The 13415-nt window shown below is 37.2% G+C and overlaps 2 protein-coding genes across 2 annotated transcripts; both read right to left on the reverse strand.

The window, feature by feature from the left end:
• LOC138943867 (uncharacterized) lies at positions 1 to 758 on the reverse strand. Its single transcript, XM_070314795.1, has one exon. The coding sequence runs from the start codon at positions 754 to 756 to the stop codon at positions 1 to 3; it is 756 nt and encodes a 251-aa protein (XP_070170896.1). The 5' UTR covers positions 757 to 758.
• A 24-nt stretch (positions 759 to 782) lies between these two features.
• Positions 783 to 3759, reverse strand: LOC138943870 (uncharacterized). The gene is made up of 3 exons (XM_070314798.1): positions 2660 to 3759; positions 833 to 2575; positions 783 to 786 (listed from the first exon to the last, which is right to left on the reverse strand). The coding sequence occupies exons 1-3, from the start codon at positions 3757 to 3759 to the stop codon at positions 783 to 785; spliced, it is 2847 nt and encodes a 948-aa protein (XP_070170899.1).
• Positions 3760 to 13415: the final 9656 nt, after the last annotated feature.

Below are 13415 nucleotides of genomic sequence, written 5' to 3' on the forward strand. Positions count from 1 at the left end.
TTATAAGGGTATCCGGTAATGTCCCCACGGTAGGGTGTCGGTCGAATCAGGTACGATATATCGCTTGTCGTCGTACGGACTTAGAGCGATTTTTGTCTCGCTGATTGTGTACACTTCGTGCAATTTTGATCTTATGCAGGATTGTTGTCGAGTCATTTCAATGTCATCGCGCAGACACCGCGTGTAATCGTCGAACGTTATCGTTCTCGCTACGACGTTACGCTTGACACCTTTAACCTTTTTTGTATCCTTTTTACTATTTACTCGCAACGCGTACATTTTTGCTCTAAGCCCGACAAATTCAGTCATGATCGCACCGTTATTCTCGTCCTTCATCAAACCCGGCACTTTCTTGTTCTCGAGCGGTATACCGTACGCGTTGTTAGCCGGATAATCGCTCGTGTCGAATCTAGCGATATCGCGTTTCATATTCTCGTACACATCCTCGCACTCGATGTGATAAATCAAACTGTCTGTATCGGTGTACATTATTTTACAATTTTTGCGATATAACGGTAACATGTACTCGTGGTGAAATTCGTATAAACACACTTTCGATATATCGAGTATACACATACCGACATAGATCGGTTTATTGAATTTCACCTCGAGGTTGCGCAGTTCAACGGCGACCAAATTTTCCGAAAAGACGCTTCTGCTATGAAAATTTGGTTTCGCGATCATCGCCTCCGCGCCGTATCGCCCGTCCCACTTTGTTAATAATTTTACATCGACGTGATTGCGCACGTTTTCCATAGTTTTTCCGAATACCGCGTTGTTCATTAACTTGTATAAATTTTTCTCGAAATCGTTCGTCGCGCGCGTTCTAAACCGGGTGTTGAGTTCGATGTAATCGCGGAGCCATGCGGATTGAGCGAATTGCAATACGCGATGTATCTTTGCGATGCGAAGGCCGTGACGCGTGCATTGCTGTAGGTTGCTATAGTGTATGACGTAACGCTTCTTATCGTATAAAGTCGCGAGGAGCTTATCCTGCCGCTTGGCGGGCGGCTTATCGCGCGTTGGACAGAACGGTAGATCAACGTGCGCGTCGTGAAGATGTTGCGGATACTCCAGATCGACCTCGAGAATATAACCTGTGGTTGAATCCGAAGCGATCGCGCTAACGTCAAAGTCAGAGATGTCGTCGACCCATCGAAAATCGGCATAGGGCAACGGTTGACACATTGCCCAACCGTACAAGTTGTTTACATCGAAATACATCATGTACGACGATGGTTTCGATGGGTCGTAAGACGGCATGTACTTGTTATTGGCTCGCGCGTATCTGCCGGAACATTGGCTCAGGCCACCGCGTATTCCCCGTTCGATAAACATAACCATATCGATATCGGTAAGTAATTCGAACGTAATATTCGTATGTTTTAGCATCGCATCCCACGTGTATCCGGGAAGAGTATAATAATACGCGGGGTCGAGCCCGTAACTCTCGATACATTTGTTGCGAAAATTTTCAAAAACGTCGGCCAATAACAAGACATCCGTTTTTAAATACAAGTCGCTGTATTCGCCTAGCGTTCGAACGGAGAACCGCTTCCAAACGTTTTCGGCGTGCGCGTAGTCGCTCTCGGATACGGTGTCACCGGTCAAGGAACTATAAAATGATTCGCGCGGTGGTAAACACGTATCGTGCAACCTATCGACACAGTCGATGTATTCGTATGGAAAGACACCTTTTCGCGTCAATAAATTGAACTCTTCGATCGATAAATTTTGAAATTTTGATTTTAAAATTTGAAGTTTATCGTTATTTAGAAACGATGTCAATTTTTCGAGACTAGTACTGAGAAATTTGTACGAATCGATGAACCGTAACTTTATATCGCTTCGGCAATCTGATTTTTCGGCGGTATCTTTAACGTGTTTCGTGAATGAAATATATTTTTCTTTCGTTATCGGTAGTACGTTGATCGAGCCTTCGAACGCGGTAGCTATTTCCTCGATGATAAAATGTGAATCGTAACCGGATAAATTGTGAAATACTATGGGAATGCAAAAAGAGTCTTTATAATTTAAATTGCAGTTTGAATGCGCGGGACCTCGATACCGCCCGGTAAGATGGCAATGATCGCGTACGCGCGTGTCGTCTTGCGCGAACGGTTTTTCGCAAATATGACAGTGTGTCGCGCTGTGAAACTTTTCCCGCTCATCTCGCGTTAAATTTATCATGTGGACATTCGTGGCTAAAATAATCTTTACGCGTTGCGCTAAATTTTTTAATTTTTCCACGAACCACGAAACGCAATCGGTACTACGGTGAGAATGATACGCGGATAACGATTCGTCGTACGAACAATGTACATAATAAGCTACGCTAAATACTTGATGATGCTGAAACGTGTACGTAGACGCCATCGGATCACCGTCGGTCTTCCTCAGCACGCACTCCAAGTCGGCGTATACGACGAAGGGAAGTCGCTCCTTTCTGTTGTAGTTGTTGAACGCGAGCAACTTGTCTTTATCGCTCGGTAACCGGATAGCGCACTCGTTCATTTCTCGGCAATCTACAATGTGCGACTGCAACTTATCGTCCGATCCAAAATAGTGTAAACATCTGTAAAAAAAAATAATAATTAATTTTTCTTTCGTATATTTTATATATATATATATATTGCATTTTTATTAAATATATACGTACCGATCGCAGATATATTTCTTGTGTTCTTTTTTGTTCAATTGCGAGCTCACGAGGCGGGATAAATTCTTGATCCACGCAAAATGTCCGACGTCTTGCGAATCTTGCATGTACAGCAAGTTGACGTGTTTATCCTTCTTTTGTTCGCTCAAACGTATCGGGACAATGTTATTTTCTTTTTCGATGCAGTATACATTTATCGAAATGTTGTTGTGAAGTTCAAATTTTTTAATTTGACTCAATGTCATCGGAAACTCAATGTCTTGGAGATTTAACACTGTCGTATAATGTGGATACGAAGATTCCCGTTCCGCGTTTCTTTCAGCTGGATGTAGAGCGGCGACCACCGCCCACGCGAAACACGCATTGTCTTTGGATTGCACGTTTATTACCGCTCTCTTCATTGTTATTTCTCGCGGTAATTTAATATGACACCCCGCGCGCATTGGATTATATTTATTTATATTTACAGTTAAATCGAGAATTCGCGACAAAGCCCACCCGCTATCGCGTTCTTGAAATTCTTCGAGCGAGGCAAGCGTGGGCTCGACGACGCGTCGCTCGTACCACTCGTGTAAATCGGACGTACGAAAGAGTTCATAGTTTCTGGTATTTACACTTTTATTTGCGCTCTTATCACCCGACACGAATTCACCGTTGAACACAGTGTTCACTTTCACGTTATTATGTCTTTCCATAACTTTTTGCACGTGTTCGAGCACGATGTCTTTGGCGTCCTCGAGAAATTGTCGCGGTTCGATATAATCTGCGTTAATCACCGCACCGGTCAGTATACGGTTTTCGAACGCGGTATCGATCTCTCGCCAAACGAGTCTTTCCGCGGTATTGTCACCACTGTAATCACCACCGCTGTGTATAAATCGTCTCTCTAATCGAGTTCTCGCACCCTCGACTCGCGCGATTCTAGCCACCAAAGATTGTCGAACTCCGATCGAGAGTCGCGGACGCTTGACACGACTGTGCTCTTCGAGCTGTTTGATAAATTCCTCGCATCGCTGTGCCCACGCGAAATACTCGCCCAAGGTAGCGACTCGACGCGACAGCTCCAACAGGTCGCGTTCGGTTTGCTCGGTGTTTTCCATGTTTTTATTATTATTATTTTTTCACACTTTTTATGCCAATGTTTTTTTTTTACTGTGTGCAAATTAGGCACATATTGCACGGAAAGATCTGATACATCGGAAGTCTGCAATTGGAGCAGGACCGGCCACTTATCGCGTCGTATATCTCAATCACAAAAATTTACATGTACCCGCTGTACCTGTTTCAGTCGATATACGGACCGTAAGCTTTCAAATCGCATACTGAGTTTTTGACACCCTTCGTTCTTCATTATATATTTTTAATCTATCGCGTTATGGTATCGCGAAACGTATCCCGACAAGCGACGCGATAAACAGCTCTTCCTGGAAAAAAAAAAGATGAAAAGAGCACCGCGATGGTTCTATCTTGTTTATATTATTATTATTTATAAATTATCGAGCAGCCGGAAATCGGCGCTCGCCTTATATTTCAGACATCGACACCCGCCTTTTGTAAGTACACCGATAAACATGTCTCGACGCGAATTCTAGCAGCCGGACATCGGCGCTCGCCTTATCATCTAATTTTAATGTTACGCCTCGCCTTATCATCTAATTTTAATGTTACGCGCAATAGTGCGCGAGCGGCTCTTCCTGGAAAAAAAGATGAAGAGACCACCGCGATGGTTTTATTTTGTTTATAATAAATTATAGAGCTGTCGGACATCGACACTCGCCCTTTGTAATACACCGCGCTGCGACGTCGTACCTTCGCGTTCCCTCTTCCCCGCGGACCCCGCGCCTACCGTTCCGCCGCGGTCCCCTCCCCCTCTCCGCGGACCCCGCGCCGCCAAAATCCCCCTCCGCCCGCGTGACGTCATGCCCCCTCGCCCGCGCGGTTTCCCCTCGCCCCGCATTCCCCTCGGAGGACCTGAGTTAGAACCGGCCTAGTATTACTACTATTAAGTTTATCAAAACCGGCATATGATAATCTCGTATCAAGATCGTAGAAAAACTTATTTAGATTGCTTTGAAAAGATAATAATGTAAGATATCGTAAAGAATTGAATGCGATTCCACTGGTTGAATGTTTTCTCTGGTCACAGCTGTCGGTTGGTTTTTTGTAAATTAGAATTTTATACGTTCACAAATCGTACTAGAAATGTAAGCCAGGAGATAACTATTGTCTAGGAAAATGGCAATTATCAATTTTAAGTTTTTCTGGTGAAATCTCGGGTATGACAATAAAAAGGCTCGGTCCATCAAACCAATGATGGTTTCTCTTTTATGACATAGTGAATGGTTAGATTTATAATTCAGGTATCTCCTAAAAAAGGTGAATTTATGATACTATTCCGAATTCTATTACATTGTTATTTACAATTATTGTGACGTCTAGAAAATTGTGTTTATTGTCTACTTCTTCCTCCATAGTGAACTGTAGCCTCGAATAAAACGAGTTGAAGATAGTTAGAATCTCAGTAAACATAGAGGAAGGAATCGCCAAAACTATATTGTCCACATATCCATAATAAAAAGGCAAATTGAAACGAACGTACCTAATAGCTCTGTTTTAACTATGGCTTTTTTCAATGTTATTATACACATATAATTATATTTGATTATGTATGGACTTTTTTCGGGATATCATAATTGCATTCAATTCATCGGTGAGAGATAACGTATATATACTCATTGTGCTCTCTTTATCATCCTGAAAACATTTTGAACTATAATACGCAAAGTTGTGATCAATTATAAATAAAATGTTTTTGCTAAGCATTGATTTCTCTGCCACAGACATCTTTATTATAATTAGAAATTTAATAAAAAAGAAGAATTTCATATTTTCCATAAAAACATATACATTTTTTCTTTCCGCTACTTTGTTGCTATTTAAAAATTTGCAAACATACTGCACAGTTTATATCTAGTAGTCTGATAATGATTTACAAAAATAGAACAGAGAAAAATAAAATAGAACATAGAAAAAAAGGATAGTAACAAATAGGATGGTAACAAAAATAAATATAAAACTTTATATTATTTAACAATAATTTTTAGATAATGATGCGGAATACATTACAGGATGTTGGAGAAAATTAATTACACAGAAATTCCTAACGAAGATGAGCATGAAAAATGTTTAAGGGAAGAGGCTGCAAAATGAGCATTTATTACATCGCCGGGAGTGTTTAAAAGAAGTCAAAAATAAATTAATGCAACATTTTGCAGACCCTAGAAAACATATTTTTTATATTACATTTATAGCATTTTTATGCCTACTTTCTTATATTTTACAATGTTGGAAATTAAAAGTTATTCAATTAAATTACACAGAATTATATGCTAAAGTTTTATAACAGAATTTTATTTTCTCCGATATAGACTTTTACCATGGTGGAAAGAATGGACATATCGTAATGGTTGGTTTTCGTGCGAGGCAGACTCCATTTGGCAAGACTTGTATAATATGTAAGTGAACAAAACTGATAATAAAATTTCTAAATTCTTAAGTTGCACTCAAAATATTGATATCATCAAGGACTATTTGAGAAGCCTTCACTTTCGCACAGTACAATTGGACACGTTGCAATCGCACACTGTGATATTAGACACATAAAGTTGCGCACCGTTCGATTGGACACATTTCAATTGCGCACGGTTCGTTTAGACACATTTTATTTGCGTACAGTTCAATTGGACACGTTGCTTTTGGACACAACACATATTTTTGTATAATTTAAAATACATACACACGCATGTATGCATGTATAATTTTGAAATTTTTTGATGTTTATTATTAATTTCATTTGGTAAATAAACGTTTGTTACTGTTCGTTTACACACAGTTCGTTTGCACACAGTTCTTTCGCGCACAGTTCTTTTGCACACATTTCTTTTGCGCACATTTCTTTCGCGCACAGTTCTTTTGCGCCCATTTCTTTTGCGCACAGTTCTTTTACGCACAGTTCTTTCGCGCACATTTCTTTCGCACGAGATTCTTTTAAGCGAGAGTTTACTATAATTTTCTCCGCTGTTAGAATTCTGTGAAATGTTATGAAAATATCAACAATCATCTATTTATATTTTTTGGAAATTAATCTTTTATTCTCAAAGCATGTTTGTACAGTGACATTTATTGTCCATTACAAGCAATCAAAACAAAACTACAAAAAGCTACATCATACTATATATATATATAATATAGTAAAAGCGTAAATTTAGTAAGTGTATGTACTTACTAGCCAATGTATGCATTTACGATAGGATTTCAGCAAAAGTATCACCTAAATATAAAAATATTAATAAATAGCATAATATATTAGAATTTCATATACAGAATAACTTTAGTAGAAATATTATCAAATCTCATGAGTATATTATATTATTATATTATATTATAGTATACGTACGTACAGTTTATTAAATAGTAGATTACCCTAAAGCTACGGAAACAGCAACTTGTATTGTAAATGACTTCTTTCACAACACTGAAGGAGATATCGATATTTTCATAACATTTCACAAGATTCTAATAGCGGAGAAAATTTTAATAAACTCTCGCTTAAAAGAATCTCGTATTTTGTTAATGAATTCTTTTTTAGTGCTCGATGACAAATCTGCTGTGCAAATTACTATGGATGTATAGCATACATGGCTCTCAGTTCTCTTATATCTGAAATAAGCGTTAAAAAATGATAATAAATAGCATAATATATTAGAATTTCATACACAGAATTCTTTCACGGAATTGATGGAGATATTGCACAAAATACCATGATATGCTATCTATAACATAGATATGATTCGTCACTGAAAATAAGAAAGATCTATTACTTCTTGGACTATTGCTAGGAATATCATTAAACTGCATTCTTGTCTTATTTCGAAGTATTTGAATACACAATACTTACTGAAATTGTGATGTATCTAATTGAAGCTCAAATAAGAATTTATGTCAGATGAAAATTACAATTAATTTAACTTTATATTTAACTGATATGTTTTCTTACTTCCTGATTACATTACGTTGTGTCTGTTACGTGTGCAATGACACCGACCGGAAAAAAAGATTTGGAGAATTTACAGTCAAGTTTGACTCTTTAAAAATAAAAAATTAATTATTACGCTGTGTCATTACGAGAGGTTAGGAAATCTGTCATAATAACTATGTCCAAGGCAAAGATACAAAATGGTATAATAAAATTATTAATTATTATTTATGGACAGCACGTACCATATAAAAAGTAGAAATATGTTTATAATTATAAGCTTTCTCATCTTCTTATTCTAATTATAAGCGATTACAGCAAATCTGACAGCAAGAAATCACAGTTGTAACAGCCTTTTCTTAAATATATCAACAGTCAGAATGTATGAATATTCAGATGCGATACGCTTGATCGAAATGTGCGCAAAAGAAATGTGCGTAAAAGAAATGTGCGCAAAAGAAATGTGCGCGAAAGAACTGTGCGCGAAAGAACTGTGTGCAAACGAACTGTGTGTAAACGAACAGTAACAAACGTTTATTTACCAAATGAAATTAATAATAAACGTCAAAAAATTTCAAAATTATACATGCATACATGCGTGTGTATGTATTTTAAATTATACAAAAATATGTGTTGTGTCCAAAAGCAACGTGTCCAATTGAACTGTACGCAAATAAAATGTGTCTAAACGAACCGTGCGCAATTGAAATGTGTCCAATCGAACGGTGCGCAACTTTATGTGTCTAATATCACAGTGTGCGATTGCAACGTGTCCAATTGTACTGTGCGAAAGTGAAGGCTTCTCAAATAGTCCTTGATGATATCAATATTTTGAGTGCAACTTAAGAATTTAGAAATTTTATTATCAGTTTTGTTCACTTACATATTATACAAGTCTTGCCAAATGGAGTCTGCCTCGCACGAAAACCAACCATTACGATATGTCCATTCTTTCCACCATGGTAAAAGTCTATATCGGAGAAAATAAAATTCTGTTATAAAACTTTAGCATATAATTCTGTGTAATTTAATTGAATAACTTTTAATTTCCAACATTGTAAAATATAAGAAAGTAGGCATAAAAATGCTATAAATGTAATATAAAAAATATGTTTTCTAGGGTCCCCAAAATGTTGCATTAATTTATTTTTGACTTCTTTTAAACACTCCCGGCGATGTAATAAATGCTCATTTTGCAGCCTCTTCCCTTAAACATTTTTCATGCTCATCTTCGTTAGGAATTTCTGTATAATTAATTTTCTCCAACATCCTGTAATGTATTCCGCATCATTATCTAAAAATTATTGTTAAATAATATAAAGTTTTATATTTATTTTTGTTACCATCCTATTTGTTACTATCCTTTTTTTCTATGTTCTATTTTATTTTTCTCTGTTCTATTTTTGTAAATCATTATCAGACTACTAGATATAAACTGTGCAGTATGTTTGCAAATTTTTAAATAGCAACAAAGTAGCGGAAAGAAAAAATGTATATGTTTTTATGGAAAATATGAAATTCTTCTTTTTTATTAAATTTCTAATTATAATAAAGATGTCTGTGGCAGAGAAATCAATGCTTAGCAAAAACATTTTATTTATAATTGATCACAACTTTGCGTATTATAGTTCAAAATGTTTTCAGGATGATAAAGAGAGCACAATGAGTATATATACGTTATCTCTCACCGATGAATTGAATGCAATTATGATATCCCGAAAAAAGTCCATACATAATCAAATATAATTATATGTGTATAATAACATTGAAAAAAAGCCATAGTTAAAACAGAGCTATTAGGTATTGTAACGATGCATCCCTCCACCGTTACCCGGCCGTCGATCCGCCGGAAGTCCGCCGCCCGACAAACACCGGTCGGGCATAATGCGGAGGCGCCGAGCGCCCATTTTTAAAGATTTATAAAACGTTCCGATTTGTAAACCGCCGTTAAAGACGCGTGTTTACCCGGAACCGTCGCCGCGCTCGGGTAACCGTACCGACCGTTCCCGAAACTACCCGAGTCGCGCGCGGCGGTTCGCCGTTAAATAATATGCCTTAAAACAATCAGGCATATTACGCACGCGCACCCGCCGGAAAAGCGGTATAAATAGGGCACGGTTTACATCTCACGACCAGATCTTCCGCAACCGCCAGAGTCTGTAAGACGCCTGGAAATCCGCTACGATCCTATAACCGCTCAAAGAGAGAGAAAACGGGGTTGGGAGTACCCAGCCTCCGCCGAGAGTTTGCGGCATCTCCACGAGCGATCCTTCCGATCTATTGCAAAGAGAGGAAAACGGGGTTGGGCGTACTCAGCCTCCGTCGAGAGTTCTCGACACCTCACCCGCCTCCGTCCACCTGCGTGCAACGGCAATTATCCAGCGGTAGGGAGTTCCCTGCCGTTGACGGGTGTTCCCGTCGGCCGTTGCACTCCTGCATTCTACGGGAAAATCATCCCCGACGGAACAATACCGCGATATCCGCGAACTTGTAGTAATTCCGCGACCGCCATTACCGCGATCGAAATCACCATTAATACGGCGCGCTAAGTCCCGCTCAAGGGGGAGGATCTAACCGGCCGCGACATCGATCGCCGCAATCAGATCGATACCGACGCGTTTAAGGACCGCCCACCGACCCGACCGAAATTACCGCCCGGTAGCTAGCGGCTCCTGCCGAAATCCAGATCCGTGCAAAGTAATCGATATATTTGCGAATCCGCCGAAATCGCATTCCGCACCGTGCATCCGTGAATCCGTGCAGATAATTCGGACGCACAGCGACCGACGCGACCGCCGCTAGACCATTCCGACATTCACACGTACGCGAGGGCGTTTGGCTGCATCCACACGATCGCACACACATACTTGCGATATACACTGTAAATCCCACGCAGATATCACACGTTCGCACACGCACTCGCTCGCTTATCACTCACTCACATACAAGCGCATACACACCGACACACACAATAATTACACACACACACTCACTCTGTATACACACATATATTTAAACGCAATAAATTATATTTTACCTAACGCATCTATCGTTCGTCTCTCGATACCCTTTCACGAGCCCCGGATCCCGACCGAGTTATCCACGACCGCCTCGCGAAAGCGGTTTATTACAGTATGTTCGTTTCAATTTGCCTTTTTATTATGGATATGTGGACAATATAGTTTTGGCGATTCCTTCCTCTATGTTTACTGAGATTCTAACTATCTTCAACTCGTTTTATTCGAGGCTACAGTTCACTATGGAGGAAGAAGTAGACAATAAACACAATTTTCTAGACGTCACAATAATTGTAAATAACAATGTAATAGAATTCGGAATAGTATCATAAATTCACCTTTTTTAGGAGATACCTGAATTATAAATCTAACCATTCACTATGTCATAAAAGAGAAACCATCATTGGTTTGATGGACCGAGCCTTTTTATTGTCATACCCGAGATTTCACCAGAAAAACTTAAAATTGATAATTGCCATTTTCCTAGACAATAGTTATCTCCTGGCTTACATTTCTAGTACGATTTGTGAACGTATAAAATTCTAATTTACAAAAAACCAACCGACAGCTGTGACCAGAGAAAACATTCAACCAGTGGAATCGCATTCAATTCTTTACGATATCTTACATTATTATCTTTTCAAAGCAATCTAAATAAGTTTTTCTACGATCTTGATACGAGATTATCATATGCCGGTTTTGATAAACTTAATGATTTTGTCAAAGTACAAAAAGACTCAATCCTTAAGGATTGAGCACAACAACTTAATGTACAAAATTTTGTGTAAAGATTGCGACGCATTTTATGTCGGACAAAGTTGTAGACAGCTAAAGAAAAGGATTTCCGAACGTCGAAATCATATATGTAGAAACATATCAATCACAGCTCTGAGTCATTACGAACTACAGATTTGAGATCAATCATGAATTTTACTGGAATGGAGTCGAAATTTTTGACAGTAAAACTTCGCTCGGTAAAAGGCTCGTCTCCGGAGTGCTGTTCATTAAGCGGCAAAAGAATGGCCAGCAGGGTAATACAAAATATTTACACCATTTATGACAATAATGAAGAACTTGTCAAAAAATTAATCGATTTAAAAATATGGACTTTAAATTTAATTTTAAAAATTTAGATTAAATTTTTAAAATTAATTAAATTTGCCACATTCGCCTTGTTCCCAATGTTTTTGTTTTTTTGTCTTGTTTTCGTGATCTTTGTTACGTATCTTCACTGTAGTGGAAAACTTGGCAAAATTTAAAAATTGATGGGTTTGGAAATTAAAATTTGAATTTAAATTTAAAAATTTGGATTGACTTTAGAAATTAATTAAAGTTATCTCGTTTTCTTTTTCCTACCGTTTTTGGTTTTATTTTGTTTTATGGCTTGTTTTTGTGACTTGTATGTATTTCTTGTATAATTGAGAACTTGCCAAAAAATTCAAATATTGATTGATTAGGAAACTTAAATTTTAATTTGATTTGAAAGTTTGAATTGGAAGTAAAAATTAACCAAACTTGCCGCGTTAGTATTTCTATCGCAATTTTTGCTTTTTTAAATCTTTTGTTTATGATCATCTTTGATCATAAAACAGTTTATGATCGTTGTTTATGTGAACGTACCGACCGGTCAACATGGGGCATCATTACATTTATAAACCATAAACCACCGACAAATATACATATGGCGATGGCGCGTGGACGTTGTTCACTAATTTGTACAGACCTTACGCGAGTTTGAATGAGCCTTTCTTTCTAATTAATTCTAATTTGAAATTTGATTTTTTTTATAATAATAACTTTATATAATATATAACTTTATATAATAACAAATATTGTGTAGGTCAAATTTTAAAATTTCGATCTAATCTTTACATATTTATATCCAAGCTGAAGATGAACCAAAAAACAGTCCAAAGCGTATATTTTTAATGCACATTTGTTAATAAAATTCAACAATAATTAGTTCGCGCACTAGTATCCGCGCCTTGGCTCTTATCTGCTGGTTTTTCCGCATAATTGAAATACATTTGTGTGTATCTTTCACATAAAAATAGATTTTTCAGTTTTATAAAACATTTTACTCAGAATATGTTACAAAATTATACAGAAAAAACTATATGATACCATTTAAAAAAAAATTACATTGATCTTAAAATTGGCGTCAAAAAATTTTCTCCGCCATTTAATATGTATCCCATAAAATCGTATAAGCACGTATAATTTAGTTTTTGAAAAAAATACGTTATACGAACTCATACGATGTATATAATTTTAACACATTCTAGATAAAATATATTGGTGTACTATATTATATTCTTAGAATGATCTGTTTGAACCGGAAAAATCAATTTTCAAATAATGGATATACACAAGTAGGTTTAAGAAAATAGAAAGAAAAATTTTTACTAGCTTACTACATCATAATTATGAATTTTGAAATGAAAACAGACAATTCTAGCAAAATTAGAATTCTATAAAACTGACTAACGATAACTGCAATTTGTATTAGAGACCAAGACATGCTATCCTATACTATTGGTTAGTAAGATGTGAATATATTCCAAAGAGAACCTTTATATAGTTGCTGCTGTTTCTTAATGAACCATGTTATTTTGTAAAACTGCACATATGATATGTTATCTTGCATCTGTAAATGTGCATACGCTCTAATAATTTTTCTATCAATAATTTTTTAAATAAATAC

This window comes from Polyergus mexicanus, unplaced genomic scaffold, assembly GCF_030449975.1.
Source record: "Polyergus mexicanus isolate NDT 795.1 unplaced genomic scaffold, iyPolMexi1.0 SCAF_49, whole genome shotgun sequence".
NCBI classification, from domain to species: Eukaryota; Metazoa; Arthropoda; class Insecta; order Hymenoptera; family Formicidae; genus Polyergus; species Polyergus mexicanus.